Genomic DNA, 23,233 nt, shown 5'->3' with positions numbered 1-23,233 from the left:
TTCCTCCACGTTTTCTTCTAGAAGTTTTACAGCTTTTACCTTTTACAGTTAGATATATAATCAATTTTGAGTTAACTTTTGTAAATAATGTGAAGTATGGATCAAACTTCATATTCTTACATATAGATATCCAATTGCTCCAGCACCAGTTACTAAAAAGACAATCCTTTCTCCATTGAAATTGCCTTTGCATCTTTGCTGAAAATCATTTGTCCATATATGTATGAATCTATTTCTCAAGTCTTTTTGCTGATCCTTTGATCTATTTGTCTATCTTCATGCAAATACCACATTATATTGATTTCTGAAGCCTTATAATAAATCTTGAAATCAGCTGATGTTAGTTCTCCAACTTTGTTATTATTTTCAAAGTTTATTTTATGTATTCATTTATTTATTTTTTTGAGACAGAGTCTCTCTCTGTCACCCAGGCTGGAGTGCAGTGGCGCGATCTCAGCTCACTGCAAGCTCCGTCTCCCGGGTTCACGCCATTCTCCTGCCTCAGCCTCCCAAGTAGCTGGGACTACAGGCACCCGCCACCATGCCTGGCTTATTTTTGTATTTTTAGTAGAGATGAGTTTCACCATGTTAGCCAGGATGATTTTAATCTCCTGACCTTGTGATCCACCCGCCTCGGCTTCTCAAAGTGCTGGGATTATAGGCGTGAGCCACCGCACCCGGCCTATTTTTCAAAGTTTTAAATGATTATGCTATATTCTTTGTATTCCAATATGAACTTTAGAATCAGCCTGTCAATTTCTATAAAATAACCTGCTGGAATTTTCACTGAGATTATGTTGACTCTACAGGTTGATATGGAAAGAACAGAAATCATAACTGTTCTGAGTCTTTATCTCATAACATGATACATAGCTTCATTTTTAAGTTGTCTTTAATTTCTCTCAGCAATATTTTATAGTTTTCAAGGTCTTTCAAGTCTCACCCATCTTTTGTTAGATTTATCATTAAGTATTTCATATTCGTGAAGCTGTTTTAAATGGAATTTCTTTTAAAATTTCAATTTTCAGCTGTTACTAATATATTGAAATTTATTTTTGTATTGTGATCTTATTCTATGTCAAATGTTTCAGTCTTTGCTTTATGGCTCTTTTTTTAAAAACTGTTTGGTCTAAAAAAAAAATCCCTCCTACTCTGGGATCATATGTGTGTTTTCTGTTAACGTGGTTCTGTTAACAGATATTCTGTAGTTGAGCCATCTTTGCGTTATAGGAATAAAGGCTATTTTGATGTGTTTAATAAAACACTGATGGATTACATTTTATCATATTTAAAAAAAATATTTTTGTGTCTATATTCATGAGTGATATTCTCTCACTCTCAATTTTTTAATGTTGTATGTATTTGGTATCAAGAACATACACTCTACATAAAATGTCTTTTTCTATTTTCTGAAGTAGTTTATATGAGAATGAGATTATTAGTTCCTGGAACTTCTGTTAAAGTAAGCTATAGAACTATGGGGGGCTGGTGCCATTTTGGGACAGAAATGCAAGTTGAGGGACACTTTTAATGAATGATTAAATGTCTTCTGCTTTTAAATTTTTGGTTTATTCAGGTTTTCTACTACTTCTTTACCTAAGTTTTCAAATTATTGGCATGAAGACATTTACACAATTTTCTTATGTTTTAAAAAGTCTGTATTGTATTTATGACGTATTTGTTTATGTGGCCCCACATTCTTTTTTCCTTCATCGACCTTAACTACAGATTGGTCTTTTTAATTATTTTTTACAAGTAAAACTCCTCCTGATTAAGGGCTGGCAAAGTTTTCCTGTAGAGGACCAGATAATCAATATTTTAGGCTTTGAAGACCACATACTGTCTCTGTCATACATATATTGTTTGTTTTTCTTTACTTTTTTAACAACCTTTTAAAAATGGGGGGAAAGGCACTTTTTTACTCACAGATGCTTTAAAACTAGGCTGCGAGTTGTTCTTTGCTGACAGCTGTTCTTGTTTGTTTCCTGTTTTTCTTTCATTTACTTTTCTTCCTTTATTTCTTTCCTCTGCTTTCATTGGGTTTATCTGGTTGTGTTTTTTCTAGCTTTATTTGAAGGCTAATTTTTTACTTTTAGTATTATCTTTTTTTGGGTGGCAGGGGACAGGGTCTTGCCGTGTTGTCCCGGCTGGTCTTGAACTCCTGGACTCAAGCAATCCTCTCCTGCCTCGGCGTCCCAAAGTTTTGGGACTACAGGTGTGAGCTACTGTGCCCAGCCTCTTTTTCAAAAGAATTAAAGCCTGTAAGTTTGCCTTCAAATACTTTTTTGCTGCTTACTACTTATGATATATTATAGTTCTTTCACTGTGGTTTACTTCTACATTAAAAAAATATTACTGTGAAGATATATTTATATATGAATAGATTTTAGTTTCCAAAAACTATAGAAACTATTATTTTATTGTTTTTTTGTTTGTTTGTTTGTTTTGTTTTTTTTTTTTTTTTTGTGACGGAGTCTCGCTCTGTTGCCCAGGCTGGAGTGCAGTGGCCGGATCTCAGCTCACTGCAAGCTCCGCCTCCCGGGTTCACGCCATTCTCCTGCCTCAGCCTCCTGAGTAGCTGGGACTACAGGCGCCCGCCACCTCGCCCGGCTAGTTTTTTGTATTTTTTAGTAGAGACGGGGTTTCACCGTGTTAGCCAGGATGGTCTCGATCTCCTGACCTCGTGATCTGCCCATCTCGGCCTCCCAAAGTGCTGGGATTACAGGCGTGAGCCACCGTGCCCGGCCTATTTTATTGTTGATAATATCTAATGAGATACAGTGTGTGGTCTTAGAGGCAGGGTTCTATGGTATTCAGTTTTTCAAATTTGCTGAAATACTTGCTTTCAACCAAGTGTATGATTATTATTTTAAAAATGCCCCATGCGTAGGTTTTCATATATACTTTCCTATTTTTTGAGTTCAAACTCAGTGGGCATTTGCCAAACTTTAATGTCACTCAGACATAAAAGAATGCTTTTTGTGGCATTCCCAAGGCGGTGACCAAAACTCAGTTTCCAAATTTCCACTGCAGCTGGATTAGATATCTTTCTAATTTCAATATCTACATTTTTCCCTCCCAATATGCTAATTTGTTGCTTTCCTATATATTTTTTCTTATTTCATTTCCTTCTTTTGTAGCTTCACTTTTTTTGCTCTTTTGAAAGAGAAGTTATTCCTTCATTTCTTTCTTTGAACATCTTAAGACTACTTCTTTTAAAGTCTTTTTCTTATTTTCCTATAAAGTTAATTTTATCTGGGGTAAGATAATGTTGTCTGCTGGTTTTGCTGGCTGAATGTTTAGAAATTTAAGATTTCTTTATATACTTTGAAATTAAACTTAAGAGTTACAGTTTTAAAGGGAAGTAATTTCTAATTCTTTCCTCTCTCACCCTCCTTGCTCAGCCTACCCTGCTCTGATAGTTTTCCAGTTGCCTTCACCTGGCCCTTGAGGTCATTATTCAGGAATTCCATCCTTATCTCTGTGCTCCTATTCTGTGTGGGTATCAGAAACAGTGCGAACACAGGCTTTAAGCTAACAATGTGACTTTGCTAAAAGCTATGATACGAGGGAGAGGTTGGCAATACTTTTTGACTGAAGCATGAAGCCTTCTACAGCCCATGGCATCAAATAATGAGCCTGATTTCCATTCCTCATCCCATCTGGAGCACTTCTAGGTCCTTTCCCCAAAGCTTCAAGAACTATTTATCCACAGGAGTTGAAGCCGAAGCTACTTTGGCCTCTTCCAGACCAAATCCCAGTAGCCTGTATCCTCAGCCACAGTCATGGCTTTTCAGTTTTGTCTCATTTCTGGCCTGTGGAGATGTTTATCTTGTTTTTCATCCAGCTATATCTCTTTGCTTTTGCATTTTATTATGTTCTTTATTACTGACATGTATCTGGAGTAGAACGAGTGCACCAAAGCATAAACTCCATGCATTACTATGGCTGGAACTTGGGGACACCTGCACTACTCTGATCTAGCTCATGAGAGAAACCCTGGTGGTGGGAAGTCCAAGCTAAGTAAGAGAAGGGAAGGCAAGCTAGCCAGGAAGTTGTGGTGGAGTGCCCTTGTAGGCTGAATAAGGATCCTCAATGCTGCCCACATCCTAATCTCAGGAATCTTTGAATATGTTACTTACATGGCAAAAGGGACTTTACAGACATGATTAAGGATCATGAGATAGGGATGTTACCCTGAATTATCCAGGTAATCCCAATGTAGTCACAAGGGTCCTTATAAGAGGAAGGCAGGAAGGCCTATGTCAGAGAAGACATGAGGATGGGAAGAGAGGTCAGATTGATGCAAAGAGACCATGAGCCAAAGAATGCAGGCTACCTGTAAGAGCTAGAAAAGGCAAGAAAAAATGGATTTTCCCCTAGAGCTTCCAGAAAGAAACAGCACTGCCAAAACCTTGACTGTCAATTTTGTTTAATCCAGTGAGATCGATTTTTGGATTTCCGAATTTCAGCACCCTAAGATAATAAATCTATGTTGTCTCAAAGCCACCAAGTTTATGGTTATTTGTTATTGCAGCCATAAGAAACTAATAAGAGTAAGGTGCGAAACCTCAATTAGAGAGGAAGAGTAAGTGCTTTGTTAAAAAAATTATATATTTATTTATTTATTTTTTACTTTGAGATCTATTGCATGGCATGGTGAAAACAGCAAATAAATGATAACTTATTGTACAGTTCAAAATCACTAAGCAAGTAAATTTCAAATGTTCTCACCACAAAAAAAGGCTATGAGATGATGGATATGTTAATTAGCTTGATTTAGTTATTCCATATTTCATCCATAAATTGTAATATCACTTTGTACCCCATAAATATATATAACTGTTGGTCAATTTAAAATTAAAAATGAAAATAAACTAATATGTGTATTGAGAGCTAATCTCTGCATGCAACCATGTAAAGATAGCAAATTACCTTCTGTATGCATATGAATAATTACTTCTGACTGTACTTCAGGTGGCCATGTGTCTGAGAACCTGGAATATTTCTGGAATTAAGAGATGTGCACATGTGATGCACGATGGTGATGGAAGAGGAAATATATCCTGTAAGGATTCCAGATGGACACTTAGTGCTCTTCTAAATTGGACAATTAGTATGTGGGGAAAAGTAGCTTTTCAGCACATGTGAGTCCTTGGCCAGGCAATAATTTCATGTTAATCTGTTAATCTACAATACCAGCATCAATAACTATTTGATTTCACTATTTTTTCAGATCATTTTAATAATTTATGTGTATAAATATTTTGTAATCTATATAGACAGAGTAATGTAAAACATTGTACAGTATTAAAAGGTACCTGTTAAATTTTGTGGAAAACAGAGAAAACCACTTACATTAGCCATGGTTATCTCTGTGTTTCACTTAAAACTTGCTAGTATGTTTTAATTATACATATTTTGTTTTAAAGTACAGCTATGAACAATGATAGAAATGCATGAATTTATTGGATCATAAATAAATGCTTCTATTTTTAAAAATCCTTAGAAAAATTATCCTTGGCCAGGCACAGTAGCTCGTGCCTGTCATCCCAGCATTTTAGGAGGCAGAGGCAGGTGGCTTGCTTGAGCCCAGGAGTTCGAGACCAGCCTAGGCAACATGGTGAAACCCTGTCTCTACAAAAAATTTAAAAATTAGCCAGGTGTGGTGGCCCATGTCTGTAGTCCCAGCTACTCAGGAGGCTAAGGCAGGAGGACTGTTTGAGCCTGGGAGGCGGCAGTTGCAGTGAGCCATGATTGTGCCAGTGCACTCCAGCCTGGGTGACAGATAAAGACTGTCGAAAGAAAGAAAGGAAGAAAGGAAGAAAGGAAGAAAGAAAGAAAAGAAAGAAAGAAAGAAAGGAAGGAAGGAAGGAAGGAAGGAAGGAAGGAAGAAAGAAGGAAAGAAAGAAGGAAAGAAAGAAGGAAAGAAAGAAGGAAAGAAAGAAGGAAAGAAAGAAAGAAAGAAAGAAGGGAAGGAAGGAAGGAAGGAAGGAAAGAAAGAAAAAAATTATCCTTGAATGTGGCAGAGAATTGGGTAAAATAAAAAGGATCATAAGTATTTCAATAAAAACATGACTAATTTTAAAATAGAATAAATTGATGGGTTCTAAAGTGACCAACAGTTTGTGAATGAATTTTGAATAAATAAGAAACTGGCTATAAAGAATGTATGTAAATTTCTCTTAAAAATATAGTTTGCTATGGAACAATAGGAAATTAAAACATAGAAACATTAGAAAAGAAGTACTACCATTACTATATCCGCAATGGAGTATATGATATAGTGAAACCAGGGGTTTGGGACCATGAAGTTATATCTGTATACATTTCCTCAAAAACATGGGAAAGTACTTCATAATTTCTATAAATAAAGTCAGATTCATTTTTTTTTTTTTTTTTTTTTTTACTGAGGCCACTATGAATTTTATTTGAAGGTAGAATGAAGATATTTTACATTATCTGGTCCTATGTAACTTTCTTTTTTTTTTTTAACGATTTATTATTATTATACTTTATTGTAGGTACATGTGCCAACATGCAGGTTTGTTACATACATATGTATACAGCTATGTTGTCTGCTGCACCCATCAACCTGCCATTTACATCAGGTATAACTCCCAACGCAATCCCTCCCCCTTCCCCTCCCCATGATAGGCCCCGTGTGTGATGTCTCCCCTTCCTGAGTCCAAGTGATCTCATTGTTCAGTTCCCACCCATGAGTGAGAACACGCGTGTTTGGTTTTCTGTTCTGTGATAGTTTGCTAAGAATGATGTGGTTTCCCAGCTGCATCCATGTCCCTACAAAGGACGCAGAAACTCATCCTTTTTATGGCTGCATAGTATTCCATGGTATATATGTGCCACATTTTCTTAATCCAATCTGTCACTGATGGACATTTGGGTTGATTCCAAGTCTTGCTATTAGAATAGTGCTGCAGCCAAACATACGTGTGCATGTGTCTTTATAGCAGCATAATTTATAATCCTTTGGGTATCCCCAGTAATGGGATGGTTGGGTCATATGGTACATCTAGTTCTAGATCCTGAGGAATCACGCCATACTGTTTCTCCTATAATGGTTGAACTAGTTTACAATCCCACCAACAGTGTAAAAGTGTTCCTATTTCTCCTACACATCCTCTCCAGCATCTGTTGTTTCTGACTTTTAATGATCGCCATTCTAACTGGTGTGAGATGGTATCTCATTGTGGTTTTGATTTTACTTCTCTGATGGCCAGTGATGATGAGCATTTTTTCATATGTCTGTTGGCTGTATGAATGTCTTCTTTGAGAACTGCCTGTTCATATCCTTTGCCCACTTTTGATGGGGTTGTTTTACTTTTTTCTTGTAAATTTGTTTGAGTTCTAGGTTCTGATATTAGCCCTTTGTCAGATGAGGATTGCAAAAATTTTCTCCCATTCTGTAGGTTGCCTGTTCTCACTCTGATGGTAGTTACTTTTGCTGTGCAGTAGCTCTTTAGTTTAATTAGATCCATTTGTCAATTTTAGCTTTTGCTGCCGTTGCTTTTGGTGTTTTAGACATGAAGTCTTTTGCCCATGCCTATGTCCTGAATGGTACTACCTAGGTTTTCCTCTCTAGATTTTTATGGTATTAGGTCTACTTAAGTCTCTAATCCATCTTGAATTAATTTTCGTGATAAGGAGTAAGCAGAAAGGGATCCAGTTTCAGCTTTCTACTTATGGCTGTTAATTTTCCCAGCACCATTTATTGGGCCAGGGAATCCTTTCCCATTTTGCTTCCTCTGAGGTTTGTCAAAGATCAGATGGCTGTAGATGTGTGGTATTATTTCTGAGGACTCTGTTCTGTTCCATTGGTCTATATCTCTGTTTTGGTACCAGTACCATGCTGTTTTGGTTACTGTAGCCTTGTAGTATAGTTTAAAGTCAGGTAGCTGATTCAGTTGTTCTTTTGACTTAGGCATTGTCTTGGAGATGCGGGCTCTTTTTGGTTCCATATGAACTTTTAAAGCAGTTTTTTTCCAATTTGTGAAGAAACTCATTGGTAGCTTGATGGGGATACATTGAATCTATAAATTACCTTGGGCAGTATGGCCATTTTCACGACATATTGGATTCTTCCATCCATGAGCATGGTATGTTCTTTCCATTTGTTTGTGTCCTCTTTTATTTCACTGAGCAGTGGTTTGTAGTTCTCCTTGAAGAGGTCCTTTACATCCCTTTGTAAGTTGATTCCTAGGTATTTGATTCTCTTTGAAGCAATTGTGAATGGAAGTTCATTCATGATTTGGCTCTGTGTTTGTCTGTTATTGGTGTATAAGAATGCTTGTGATTTTTGCATTAATTTTGTATCCTGAGACTTTGCTGAAGTTGCTTATCAGCTTAAGGAGATTTTGGGCTGAGACACAATGGGCTTAACATACAATCATGTCATCTGCAAAGAGGGACAATTTGACTTCTTCTTTTCCTAACTGAATTCTGATTTCTTTCTCTGCCTAATTGCCCTAGCCAGAACTTCCAACACTATGTTGAATAGGAGTGGTGAGATAGGGCATCCCCTGTCTTGTGCCAGTTTTCAGCAATTTTCCAGTTTTTGCCCATTCAGTATGATATTGGCTTCGTGGGTTTGTCATAAATAGCCTTATTATTTTGAGGTAATGCCCATCAATCAATTTATTGAGCTTTTAGCATGAAGGGCTGTTGAATTTTATCAAAAGCCTTTTCTGCATCTATTGAGATAATCATGTGGTTCTTTAATTTTAACGTCTCTTGTTTATATGGATTATGTTTATTGATTTGCTTAATGTTGAACCAGCCTTGCATCCCAGGATGAAGCCCACTTGATCATGGTGATGTTTTTGATGTGTTGTTGAACTGGGTTTGCCAGTATTTTATTGGAGGATTTTGCATCGATGTTCATCAGGATATTGGTCTAAAATCTCTTTTTGTTGTGTTCTGCCAGGCTTTGGTATCAGGATGATACGGCCCTATAAAATGAGTTAGGAGGATTCCCTCTTTTTTCTATTGATTGAATAGTTTCCAGAAGAATGGTACCAACTCCTCCTTATTCTTCTGGTAGAATTCAGCTGTGAATCCATCTGGTCCTGGACTTTTTGGTTGGTAGGCTATTAATTATTTCCTCAATTTCAGAGCCTGCCATTGGTCTATTCAGGGATTCAACTTCTTCCTGGTTTAGTCTTGAAGAGTGTAAGTGTCCAGGAAATTATCCATTTCTTCTAGGTTTTCCAGTTTATTTGGCGAGAGGAGAGGTATTCTCTGATGGTAGTTTGTATTTCTGTGGGTCGGTGGTGATATTCCCTTTATCATTTTAATTGCGCCAATTTTATCTTCTTCTCTTTTCTTTCTTTATTAGTCTTAAGTAGTATTGTCAATTTGTTGATCTTTTTCAAAACCAACTCCTGGATTCATTGATTTTTGAGGCAGTTTGTGTTCCTATCTCCTTCAGTTTGCCTCTGATCTTTTAGTTATTTCTTGCCTTCTGCTAGCTTTGGAATGTGTTTGCTCTTGCTTCTGGTAGTTCTTTTAATTTATGTTAGAGTGTCAATTTTGATCTTTCCTGGGCATTTAGTGCTATAAATTTCCTCTACACACTGCTTTAAATGTGTCCCAGAGATTCTGGTATGTTGTATCTGTTCGCTTGGTTTCAAAGAACATCTTATTTCTGCCTTCATTTCTGGATGCACCCAGCAGTCATTCAGGAGCAGGTTGTTCAGTTTCCATGTAGCTGAGCGGTTTGATTGAGTTTCTGTCCCTGAGTTCTAGCTTCTGATTGCACTGTGGTCTGAGAGACAGTTTTATTATAATTTCTGTTCTTGTACATTTGCTGGAGGAGTGCTTTTACTTCCACTATATGGTCAATTTTGGGAGTAAGTAATGCATGTGGTGCTGAGAAGAATGTATATTCTGTTGGATTTGGGGTGGAGAGTTCTATAGATGCTCATTAGGGTCTGCTTGCTGCAGAGATGAGTGCCCACCCTGGATATCCTTGTTAACTTTCTGTCTCAAGGATCTGTCTAATGTTGACAGTGAGTGTTGAAGTCTCCCATTATTATTGTAAAGGGAGTCTAAGTCTCTTTGTAAGTCTCTCAGACTTGCTTTATGAATCTGGGTGCTCCTGTATTGGGTGCATATATATTTAGGAGAGTTAGCTCTTCCTGTTGAATTGATCCCTTTACCATTATGTAATGGCCTTCTTGTCTCTTTTGATCTTTGATGGTTTAAAGTCTGTTTTATCAGAGAATTAGGATTGCAACTCCTGCTTTTTGTTCTCCATTTGCTTGGTAAATCTTCCTCCATCCCTTTATTTTGAGCCTATGGTCTCTCTGCATGTGAGATGGTCTCCTGAATACAGCAGACTGATGGGTCTGACTTTATCCAGTTTGCCAGTCTGTGTCTTTTTTCATTGAGCATTTCTTAGTCCATTTACATTTAAGGTTAAGATTGTTGGTGTGAACTTGATCCCGCCATTATGATATTAACTGGCTATTTTGCTCGTTAGTTGATGCAGTTTCTTCCTAGCCTCGATGGTCTTTACATTTTGGCATGTTTTTGCAATGGCTGGCACCGTTGTTCCCTTTTCCATGCTGAGTGCTTCCTTCAGGGTCTCTTTGTAAGGCAGGCCTTGTGGTGACACAATCTCTAAGCATTTGCTATCTGTAAAGGATTTTATTTCTCCTTCACTTATGAAACTTAGTTTGGCTGGATATGAAATTCTGGGTTGAAAATTCTTTCTTAAGAATGTTGAATATTGGCCCCACTCTTCTGGCTTGGAGAGTTTCTGCCGAGAGATCTGCTGTGAGTCTCAGATGGGCTTCCTGTGGGTAACCCGACCTTTCTCTGGCTGCCCTTAAGATTTTTCCTTTATTTCAACTTTGTGGAATCTGCAATTATGTATGTCTTGGAGTTGTTCTTCTCGAGGGAGTATCTTTGTGGCGTTTCTCTGTATTTCCTGGATTTTAATGTTGCCCGTTCACTAGGTTGGGGAAGTCTCCCGGATGATATCCTGAAGAGGTTTTCCAACTTGGTTCCATTTTCCCCTCACTTTCTGTAAGCACCCCAATCAGACGGAGATTTGGTCTTTTACATAATCCCATACTTCTTGCAGGCTTTGTTCATTTCTTTTCTTCTTTTTCTTTTGGTTTCTCTTTCTCATTTATTTCATTCATTTGATCCTCAATCGCTGATAATTTCTTCCAGTTGATCGAGTCGGTTACTGAAGCTTGTGCATTTGTCACGATTTCGTGGTCATGGTTTTCATCTCTTTTCTATTTCGTTTATGACCTTCTCTCAGACACTATATTCAGTCAGCCAATTCTTTCCACTTTTTTTCAAGATTTTTTAGTTTCTTTATGCTTGGCAATGAATTCCTCCTTTAGCTCTGAGAAATTTGATGGACTGAAGCCTTCTTCTCTATCTCACAAAGTCATTCTCCGGGCCCAGCTTTGATCCTGTTGGCGATGAGCCAAGGCCCCTTTGCCGGGAGATGCCTATTTTTGAATTTCCAGCTTTCTGCCCTGCTTTTCCCCCATCTTTGTGGTTTTTATCTGCCTCTCTGGTCTTTGATGATGCGATACCGATGGGGTTTTTTGGTGTAGGTGTCCTCCTGTTTGATAGTTTTCCCTTCTAACAGTCAGGGACCCTCAGCTCTAGGTCTGCTGGAGATTGCTTGAGGTCCACTCCTGACCCTGTTTGCCTGGGTATCAGCAGCAGAGGCTGCAGAAGATAGAATATTTCTGGAACAGCTGCAGAAAGTGTACCTGTCTGATTCTTTTTGCTTTGGAAGCTTCCTCTCAGGTGTGTACTCCACCCTGTGAGGTGTGGGGTGTCAGACTGCCCCTAGTGGGGATGTCTCCTGTGCCAGGGCTACTCAGGGGTCAGGGACCCACTTACAGGCAGTCTGTCCGTTCTCAGATCTCAGCCTCCTGTGTTGGGAGATCCACTGCTCTCTTCAAAGCTGCTGTAGACAGAGCCGCCATGTGGGTAGAGGTTTCTGCTGCTTTGTTGTTGTTGTTGTTGTTGTGCATGCCCCTGTCCCCAGAGAGGTGGAGCCCACAGACAGGTGAGAGTTCTTGAGCTGCTGTGAGGCTCCACCTGCTGGAGCTTCCCAGCAGCTTTGCTTCATCTACTTAAGCTCCCAGCAATGGCGGCGCCCCCAGCCTCGCTGCTGCCTTGCCGGTAGATCACAGACTGCTGTGTTAGCAATGAGGAGGCCTGCATGGGACCTCCCGCCAGGTGTGGATATGATCTCCCAGGTGCCTGTTTGCTTAAAAGCTGCCATAACATTAGTGGAGTTAACCGATTTTCCAGGTGTTGTGTGTCTCAGTTCCCTGGCTAGAAAAGGGATTCCCTTCCCTTGGCGCCTCCCAGGTGAGGCGATGCCTCAGCCTCTGCTTCCAGCTCTGCTGGTCGGCTGCAGCAGCTGACTCAGCACCGACCGTCCGCACTCCCAGTGAGATGAACCCAGCACCCCAGTTGAAATGCAGAAATCACCGGTCTTCTGTGTCGCTGGCTGGAGTTGGAGACTGGAGCTGTTCCTATTCGGCCATCTTGCTCCCCAGATTCATTTTTAATTTATGTAATGCTATGCTAGTTGCGAAGATATCACAATGAATACAAAATGAACTCTGCCTCCACAGAACCCACCTTCTCATAGACAAGTGAGATAGAAAACAATGGCTATGATAGACAAGACCATTATGCTACCTCCTGGCGCTGGGCAACGGAGCAGCCCTTGTATCACAGGTCTTCACAGGAGACCATAGTACAAAGAAAAGGATGGAGAAAAAACCGCCAAGCAAAGGCCTTTTAACTAAGTCTTAAAGACTTAAGAGGGAATTATAGAATGTATAGAAAAAGAGGGTTCTCAACATTTCCGAAGCCCCTGGAATATATTAGGAATTATTTTCTCCAGGTATGGAATATGAAATCTTCTGCCCTAGAAATCATACCTTCCCTTCTTTGATCTTGGTTCCAATAATTTGTCGTCTTTGCTGAATGATCTCAATAAGAAGATCACACTCCTCTGTCAATTTGGCTTCTTGACGTGATGCATTGACCTACAGGATAAGTACAATGGTAAGTGTTAATTTGGCCTTTGTTTTCAGTTAAATGCTATTTTTATTGTACACTAGGATGTTTCTAGTAATCTCGGAAAAGATATTTTAAATGTTAACTCTTTGATTATGCAGGGATGGCAAATATGGGACTTACATGGCCACTCCTATCTTGCATCCTTGGAAAACATTATTATCCAGTGACAGCAGTCTTTTGTACTAAGCCAGACTCAGCTGCAGAATCTTTAACATAATATGTATATAGCCATTACCAATTAGTTGGAAATTGATGTGTCATGTGAAATATATTTGCAATTCCTGCTTTTATACTTTAAAAAAGTATCAAATTTTTCCTGTTAAACACAAAAAATGTAAGTTAAAAAAACAACCAATATTATTCTTTTATGGAGGACAGATTACTATCAATCTCTTTTAGACAAATTTTCCATAAGCAATGTAGCAAGACTGTATCACATTTATTTAACATTTCTTTTAAATACAAACATCAATTTTGTATCTAATCATTATAAAACATAAATAAAGCACCAAAAGATGGTTCAATAGTTTATTAATCTTATGACATAATTTAAAATTATACTCCTAGTATAATTCTGAAAGATCAAGGTTCTACAATGAAAGAATACCATTCACATGGAAAGGTGGATCATTACAGAGTGGCTTGTATTTGAAGTTTTTGTGACTCGTATGCAAGGGAGGCTTACAATTAGCTCATTCTTGGCAACTAGGCCTGGGAAATACTCTGCACATGCTATTTCCTCCATCTCATGACAATTCTGAAATGCTTATTCACAAACAGAAACCCAGAAACCACAGCTGTGTGAGATGGAGATAGCAGGCATGAGGTTTATTATTTTAACACAGCCGCAGGAGAAGTTGCAATGTTACAAAGAATGACAATGGCATTGATTATTCTAGCATATCTCAGGGAGGAGACATGGCCCAGTCCCTAGCCTTTTTGATTTGGAAGACTTTAACTGGAGTAATTTCATTCTCTATGAATGAGATAAACTGGAAGTAGGGTCATGAGTTCAAGATAAAAATCCACTGATGGCTGTTCACAGAAACCATGTCCTGTTTCCAGAGGCCCAGGATTCCTTGAATTTTATTCATGATCATTGTTCAGACACAACATAGAGATTACTCAAGACATCTTATTGAGAAGATGGTCATTGGCCATTTGCAGTAAACCATGAGATTATGTCCTGCATCAGTTTAGCAGACAGAGTTATTTGCTAAGTATTTGTTTAATGAACAAAGAAAAAAATTAAAAATGCATTGACTGAGAAGTACAAATGTAGAACTCAGGCTAATATTTCAAGGAGGATAATCATTAGGCTTCATTTCTCTTATCGTTCTTTTATGTCATCATTTCTAGTTCCCCTTGAGGTTTCTCAAATAAATTTAGCTGTCTATTGACATATTTTCTTGAAACTTTCACTCAGTAAATTTCTTGTGTTTCCTTTTGACCTCCTACTGAATTTAATAACTAACTACAACTGAGTTATGAAAAGGATGGGACCATATTGATAACATAAGCACGTTATGATGGAGGAAGTAAAATTTCTAGAAAGTAGCACTCACAAAGCTTCTTTGCTTGACCAAACTTTAGTCTTGAACTTTCTCCTGGGCCCTTCTGTGCACTTCCTTGTAAACCAGTTTTAGCAAGAACCCTGCTGAGTTGGTTTAGCCAGAATCCTCCATCTCCATATCTGATCACTCCAGTATCTGATTGGGTTCTTCATCCTTCACCATGCCCTGGGGAATGTCTGATCAACTTGGCCTACCTTCAGCAAGAATCCTTTTAGATCGGTTTAACCAGAATCCCCCTTACCCCTGATGTTTCCTCTTAGTAATTTTCCATCCACTTACCACCACCCTGCTCCTTGGCTGTAAATTCCCACTGGTCCACATGACACTGGGAGTTGAGTCCCATTCTATACTGAGGTCTCTTTCCCCTTACTACAATAGTCCTGAATAAAATCTGTTTTTACAGCTTTAAGTACTGTCCAGCTCTAGTTTTTCTTTGTCAGACCCCAGACTTGAAAAGTATCTACTAGAAATAAACCCGAAGAGATAAGTTGTACTTGAGAATACCAGGTAAATCTGATAGAACGTAAGCTCCATATGCGCAGGGATCTTCAGCTGTTGTATTAAATAAGGTATCTATCCCAAGCACCTGGTGCCATGTCTGGCACAAAATAGGCATTCAAAAAATATTTGTTGAATAAATAAATAGGGAAAATGACCTTCCAAGAAGAGACAGTGCAAAAACGTAATGGAGCAAGTAGTTATTACTAGCAATCACTCGATATGCAGGCAATGGATGAGTTTCCAAGGACTGTGTAGACACAGAATTATGTCCTAAGGATTGTTTTATTTGAGGTGGAGGGAGGAAAGGAGTTGATTTTTTTTGAGACAGGGTCTTGCTCTTTCTCTGTCACCCAGGCTGGAGTGCACTGGTGCCATCACGGCTCACTGCATCCTCAACCTCTTGGGCTCAAGCAATCCTCCCCCTTCAGTCTCCTGAATAGCTGAATAGCTGGGACTATAGGCATATGCCATGACTCCCGGCTAAATTTTAAAAAAATGTATTTTTTTGTAGAGACGAGGTCTTGCTATGTTGCCAGGCTAGTCTCAAACTCCTGGGCTCAAGTGATCCTCCCACCTTGGCCTCTTAAAAGTGCTGGGATTACAGGTGTGTGCCACCACACCTGGCCAGGAATTGATTTTTTAAAACTGCCTTATTGGAATATATTTCACATATCATAAAATTTGTCCATTTAAAATGTGCAGTTTTGTGGTTTTTCGTGTATTCACAGATGATTTCATGTGCAATTGTCATCATAATCTAAGCCTAAAACATTTTCAGTGCCCAGAAAAGAAACCCATAATGTGTGCAGTCACTCCACATTTTCCCTACCTGCCCCAGCTCCAGCCCGAGGCAACCACTAGCCTACTTTCTGTCTGTTTATGGATTTGCCTGTTCTGGACATTTCATACAAATGGAATAAAATAATACATAATCCTTTTTGTTTCGCTTCTTTCACTTAGCATAATGTTTTCAAGGTTCATCTATGTGGTAGCATTTATCAGTACTTCATTCCCTTCTATGCCAAATAACATTTCATTGTATGAATAGACCACTTTTTGTTTATCTATTCTTTAATAGATGCACACTGATGTTTCTAGTTTTTGTTTGCTATAAATAATATTGATATGAACATTTATGTACAAGTTTTTGTGTGCCAATATATATTCATTTTTCTTTGATATTGGGGTGGAATTGCTGGGTCGCATAACTGTATTTAATGTTTTAAGGAACTGCCAAGCTATTGTTCAAAGTGGCTGCATTATTTTATATTCCCATCAGAAATACATGAGGGTTCCAATTTCTCCACATCCTTGTTAATGCTTGTTATTGTCTGTCTTTTTAATTTTATTCATCCTAGTGGGTGTAAAGTAGTATCTCACTGTGGTTTTGACTTACATTTTCCTGATGGCTAATGATGCTGACCATCTTTTCATGTACTTACTGGACAGCTGTGTATCTACGTTGGAGATATGACTATTCGGATCTTTTGCTCCTTTTGTAATTGGGTCATTTGTCTTTTAATTACTAGATTGTATTATTTCTTTACATATTCAGAATACAAGTCCCTTATCAAATATCTGATTTGCAGATATTACCTCCTGTTTTGTGGGTTACCTTTGCATTTTCTTTATGATACCCTTTAAAGCACAAAACATTTTTAAATTTTAATGAAGTTCAATTTATCTACTTTTCTATTGTTACTTGTGCTTTTGTTGTTGTACCTAAGAAACCATTGCCTATCCCAAGGTCATGAAGACTTACTGTTCTGTTTTCCTCTATAAGTTTTATATTTTATATTTAGGTCTATGAGTCATTTTGAGGTCAGTTTTGTGTATGGTGTGAGGGTAGGCTTCTGACTTTATTCTTTTGCTTTGGATAGCCAGTTGTCTCAGCACAATTTTTTGAAAGACTATTCTTTCTTTCATTGAAGTGTCTGAGAACCTTTGTCGAAAATCAATTGACCACATTGTGAGGTCCTCAAGTTTTACTGTTGTCACTAACATATTCCACACTTCAAGCTCTTCCGACTTTGACTAAGTCCAGTGAGACCCCACTGCTAATTTTAGAGTAGGGGCTGTGAGATGAAATGTGGTGTGTAATATACCCACATGGTGACATTAGGAAAATCTTAGGCTATCTCCACTTGTGAGTTTTCCTATTTGTAAAATGAGCTGAATGATATCTGCTCTCTCAGCCATGTGGAATTATTGCGGTGAATACATGAAATAATATATGAAGAAACACCCAAACTTATGAAGCCATTGACAAATCTGAGGTACTGTTGTCTGCATTGAGAAGGGATTTTGTAAACAGATTATGATTTAGTTTAGGATCCATTTCACTCTCACAATCATTGGGATTTGAGTTACTGCATAGTAGAAAAAGTATCCCAGTTGCCACTGTAATATGGGGCTCAATTTAATCCAAATTTTGGCTGTTTGATTTACAGAATGGATAGGTTTGCTTTACCAAAAAAGTGGGCTGAAATCCTCTTTGTTGAGGCAAATGTGTTTTGAGAACACTGATATCACAATCACCGTCACCCCAAAATGTAAAATCCTAGAAATTTGGGAACAGGATCTATTCATTTTAGGCCAAGTATTTTTCCTAGATCTTTCAGAGAATACAGATTTAGCTTTCCTTTTGAAACCAGGGAAGTTGAATCTTGTTTTCTACTTTCATGAATTTCCAAATTCTTGTAACTCTAGTATTCTTATATTCCAAAAGGTACAATAAAACAAGTTAAATACTATTCTATATTTCAAAGATTTTTCTACTACAAAGAAGTTTTCCACAGTTTTGCTGTTTCATGTGTCACTTAAACAAAGAATTAATGATTTGATTGGACTTTCTCATTAATTTCTATTAGTTCAAATATGGCAGGGTTTATTGGTTACTTGCAGTTATGTTCTGGTGTTTCTAGTTCCCAGGTTTGGTTTGGAAGATAGCAGCTCCTGGTTATGATTTTTGCTTTCATTTCTGATTCACATCTTTTGATTCAGAAATCACTGTGGCTGATGAAAGTGCTCTAAGGAGCGCCAATTTAAGGATGCAGAAAACAAGTTCAAACTCTTCTTTCCAGTACTCACACTTCCACTTTTGTGCCATCAGTCTCCTCCTTGGCCCCTAAACTAAGGGGAAGAGTGAGATGAAGATCATTAGGAATGATGCCCAGTGGTGGGTAATTACTGTCTCCTGCCTTTGGACCACACTGGAAATGGGGCACTTGACTTCTCAGGACAAAATACAGTTTAAAATTAGGCCTTCCTGGCCGGGCGCGGTGGCTCATGCCTGTAATCCCAGCACTTTGGGAGGCCAAGGCCGGCGGGTTATGAGGTCAAGAGATTGAAACTATCTTGGCCAACATGATGAAACCCCGACTCTACTAAAAATACAAAAATTAGTTGGGTGTGGTGGTGCATGCCTATAATCCCAGCTACTTGGGAGGCTGAGGTAGGAGAACCGCTTGAAACCAGGAGTCGGAGGTTGCAGTGAGCCGAGATCTCAGGCCAGGCTCCTCGATACTATGGTTTTTTCTCACCTCAAGTACACTCATAAGCAAATATCACATCAGCCCACCAGTATGAGAAACTCAGTCATTTTCGCCTCATCTCATTTTTGGCCTCACCCATCTGCTCAGCACACACCTTCTCTACATTTAGAGTCACAGTTTTCTTTCGCATCTTGAAATGCATCTTCTCCCCATCAGTCTTGCCTGTAGGGAGTTGCTGACCTACTTTCTCCTATTCCTAGGGTAATATTGCTGCTTCTCTCTGACAATGACTTTCTGATCCTTTACAGTCTAATGAAAGAGACATTACAAAGCTGAATAATGATGTGAATGTAGAAGCAAAACAATCATATCTGGCCTGCCTAGTCCTGAGATGGAATTCAGCATTGAGGGTCACCCAGCTTCATTAATGCTCATATCTGGCACCAATAATCAGTTGCAGTCCCATGTAAGTTGCCACTGGGTGCACAGTTTACCTTCCCTTTCTAGAAATGTAGTTACGCATAATCATTCCCCAGATTAGTTAATGATGACATAAATGGATTAGCTATTTTCTCGAGAGCACTTGGTTAGCAACGCCCAAAGTCTCCCTGTTAAGTTTTATGGTGTAATAGTGTTACACTGTTTTGAGGAACGGGTGGGGTAAAGAGGACAATTATTTTTTTCCTTCTCAAATACGTATAAACATTAAAGGGATTTAGTTACATACATATACTAGAAATTGGACTAGGTGTCTGTGAAATGTTCTTTAGCAGTCTGTAAGTGGTATTTAAGTATTATTTCTAAAAACTGGCTCTTTTAATTTGACTTGTATTCAACTGCAAAATGAGATGTTCAGTGCAGAGTATAAACATCATTAGATTTCAGACATGTGTGGGCTTGAAATCTTTAGAAATATTTGGAACACTTAGGATGGAGCATCAGTGAAGGAAAAAATTATCTGGTCAGTTCTCACAGGTGAAATTGAACTAGCATGCATTTTAGAAACCCTCATTTTCTCATTTTGCAGTGCTTTATTGAAATAAGTTAGCCATCCATAGACTTTCAGAATACAGCCTTATAATTCCTGTTGTGAAAATGACACACTGACTTGATATATCACTTCTTATTCGTACACAGACGGAAACACTGAAGTAAGCTTGGGACAGGATAACCCCAATGTGTTGGAGACAGGATATTCTATTTCTGGGTATTGAGAAGAAGGTTGCACAAATCCGGAGGCTACTATTCACTTTGAATTCCGCAAGAATGGTAGACCCCTTGAGTTGTGCAATCCAGATGCCTCTCCCACCCTGGCCCACCATTACTGCACTCTTGAAATTGCACCATCAAACCGTGACCCCTTTAGTTTAAGATTCTGAACCTTGCCATCTTTGAAACCATTACCAAGGAGACTGGGAGTTTAAAAGACAAATATCTAATTTACAAATTTGCCTAGATTCAGCCTCATGGCAAAAACAAAAGCTGTTTCATGCCACAGTGAATAAATGTGACCTTCCATTCCAAGGTCACGAATTAAGGTGACCTTGAGAAAGGCTGAAACATTTTTATATATGATGCTAGGTTGACATTCTTGTTATTGTTTAGACTCAAAAGGACTTTTTCTCTATAACTAAGAATATGTAATTTTGAGTCTGCATCCAAATTTGAAGGGGTTAGTGGTACTACATAATGTGGCATAACCATCCCATCTCACTCCAAAGGAAAAACATTGGAGGAGTTAATTCCAATTTGCCCAAGGCTGAAGCAACTGAAACAAAACAGAGCTTTATATAAGCTGATATTTGACCTGTGGATGAGGGTACAGGGAGAAAACTGTATGCAAGTGGGCTCTACACCCAGCTGTGTACCACTGACCAGGTGCAAAAAGAAATATGAGGATATGAGGGTGCTTTGGGTTTTATTGCCAAAGACAGCTGTGATGAACATTCCAGACTCTGGGGCAAAAGTTAGAGCTGCCAGAGGAACAATGAAAGGGATTCTAATACTTCAGTCTGTATATAAAGCTGAGCCAAGGAGAATTGAGTAACAGCAGACAGTATTACCGTAATTCATCTGATATGTTTATATGTAATCTTCACCCTGAAACTCTTTCACACCAAAGTCAAATACTTGTGGACCTGGCTCAAGTGAATGAGAGAGAGAGAATGGCCTGGCTCCTGAGGTCCTTTGGAGGACAGACCAGAATACAGGACAATATTTTTAATGTTTAATGTGTTAATTTAATATTTAACATTTTTGATCAAAACTTTTTAAACTCCAAGAAAGGCTTTTCAGAAAAATTAAAAATGGAATCCTTTCATAAAGTGCTTTTGGTGGGAAATAATAGTAGTGATATAGTGATACAACTAGAAGCTACATGTAATCCAGGCTTTAGCATAGTTACATGGTGGAAAATAATTTGAACCAGAGGAGATCAATTCTACATATTGATTAACTATCCAGACAGGAATTTGCTATGGGACTAAAAAAAATAGCTCCCAGGAACCTCATGATAAATCCTCTTTTCTTGAGGTTTCTAAGATTATGAAGTTTGAGTGCTGGACAAGATAGCAAGACACCATCAAAAATGGCAACACATTGTGGTTAGTAGAGCAATTAAATTCTTCCTTATAAATGAAATACAACTGTAATAAGGCAATAAAACTGCCTAGCAAAAAATGCCATTGCTAATGCCTAAAACTTTGAAACTTCACATAAAGGAGTTTTACTTCCAATAGCAGCATACAGAACGTGGCCATTCATGATGTTGTTGATGTCGCTGTTAGTTTTTCAGTAAAGCAAAAATCTTCAAACAGGTAAAATAATTTAGAGGGAGCAAGGGCTGGCTAATGGAGGCAATGGTTTGGGGCTCAGGGACTTCAGGAAGTCTTCCTGGGATTGAAATACCAGGTTTTTATTGCTTATTAGTTGTATCTTATTGGGCATTTACTTCAACTATCTACATCTCAAGTTCCCTACCTGCATAATAAGGAAAATAACACTTGTTACCTGGCAGACCAGGTGCGATGCTGCTAAACATCCTACAACACATAAGACAGCCCCCACAACAGTGAGAGGTCCATACCCAAATCCCACTAGTGCCAAGATTGAGAACCCCTGGGTTAGACTGTGGTGAGAACTAAATGAGTGAATACATGAAAAGCCCTTGACAAATGCTTGGCATGTAGTAATTACTACATAAATGTGAATGATCACTATTGCTAACAAACTCTTTTTATCTGGAATGTCCATAGAGAATTAAAACTAGAGGTTCTAGGACCAGTCAGCCTGTGCTGGTTACCTGAGGACTTTCTAGCATGAATCAAAACTTTGATGCATCTACATCATCAAAATAATAGCTTTGGAAGCTATAACATGAGGCTTAGGAGAACAAGATGGCGAATGGAACAGCTCAGTGCCAACTCCCAGCATGGCCGACACAGAAGACAGTGAATTTCTGCATTTTCAACTGAGGTGCACTGGGTTCATCTCACTGAAGTGCGGACCCGATCCCGGTGCTGGTCAGCTGCTGCAGCCGACCAGCAAAGGAGCTGGCTGGGAAGTGAGCCAGCCTCACCTGGAAGGCATGGGAGAGATCCCCTTTTCTGAACCAGGGAACTGAGACACACAACACCTGGAAAATCAGTGCTCCCACTAATGTGCGCTTTTAAGCAAACAGGCACACCAGGAGATCATATCCCACACCTGGCCGGGGAGGGTCCACGCCTGAGGCCTCCTCATTGCTAACACAGCAGTCTGTGATCTACCCGACAAGGCAGCAGCGAGGCTGGGAGAAGCATGTTGCAGGGCTTAAATTCAGGTAAGCTCAAGCTTTGCTGGGAAGCTCCAACTGGGTGGAACTCACAGCAGCTCAAGGAAACCTGCCTGTCTCTGTAGACTCCACCTCTGGGGACAGGGCACAACTACACAACAACAACAACAACAACAACAAAGCAGCAGAAAACTCTGCAGGCATAAGCGACTCTGTCTGACAGCTTTGAAGAGCAGTGGATCTCCCAACCACGGGCTGAGATCTGAGAGCAGGACAGACTGCCTGCTCAAGTGGGTCCCTGACCCCTAGTAGCTAACTGGAGAGACATCCCCACTAGGGGCAGTCTGACACCCCACACCTCACAGGGTGGAGTATACCCCCTAGGGAAGCTTCCCAAAGCTTAAGAATCAGACAGGTACACTGTGTTCAGAAATATTCTATCTTCTGCAGCCTCTGCTGCTGATACCCAGGCAAACAGGGTCTGGAGTGGACCTCAAGCAATCTCCCAGCAGACCTACAGCTGGGGGTCCTGACTGTTAGAAGGAAAACTATCAAACAGGAAGGACATTCACACCAAAACCCCATCAGTACATCACCATCATCAAAAGACCAGAGAGGCAGATAAAACCACAAAGATGGGGAAAAAGAAAGCAGGGCAGAAAAATTCAAAAATAAGAGCACATCTCCCCGGCAAAGGGGCAGCTCATCGCCAGCAACCTTGGATCAAGCTGGACGGAGGCCAATGACTTTGTGAATGAGAGAAAGAAAGGCTTCAGTCCATCAAATTTCTCTCAAACTAA

The 23,233-nt window shown here is 39.1% G+C and overlaps 1 protein-coding gene across 5 annotated transcripts in view; it reads right to left on the bottom strand.

The window, feature by feature from the left end:
• MID1 (midline 1) overlaps positions 1-23,233 on the bottom strand; it is a 256,980-nt gene that overhangs the window by 48,548 nt on the left and 185,199 nt on the right. For all 5 annotated transcript variants that reach the window (XM_017954012.3, XM_017954011.3, XM_031660541.1 and 2 more), the window contains one exon: positions 12,951-13,058. In XM_017954012.3, coding sequence (XP_017809501.1) covers positions 12,951-13,058 — 108 coding nt within the window. The remainder of the gene's footprint in view (positions 1-12,950; positions 13,059-23,233) is intronic.

The sequence above is a fragment of the Papio anubis genome, chromosome X (genome assembly GCF_008728515.1).
Source record: "Papio anubis isolate 15944 chromosome X, Panubis1.0, whole genome shotgun sequence".
Lineage (NCBI taxonomy): Eukaryota > Metazoa > Chordata > Mammalia > Primates > Cercopithecidae > Papio > Papio anubis.
Note: the sequence above shows the minus strand (reverse complement) of the source record. Positions and strands in the feature narration are given on the sequence as shown.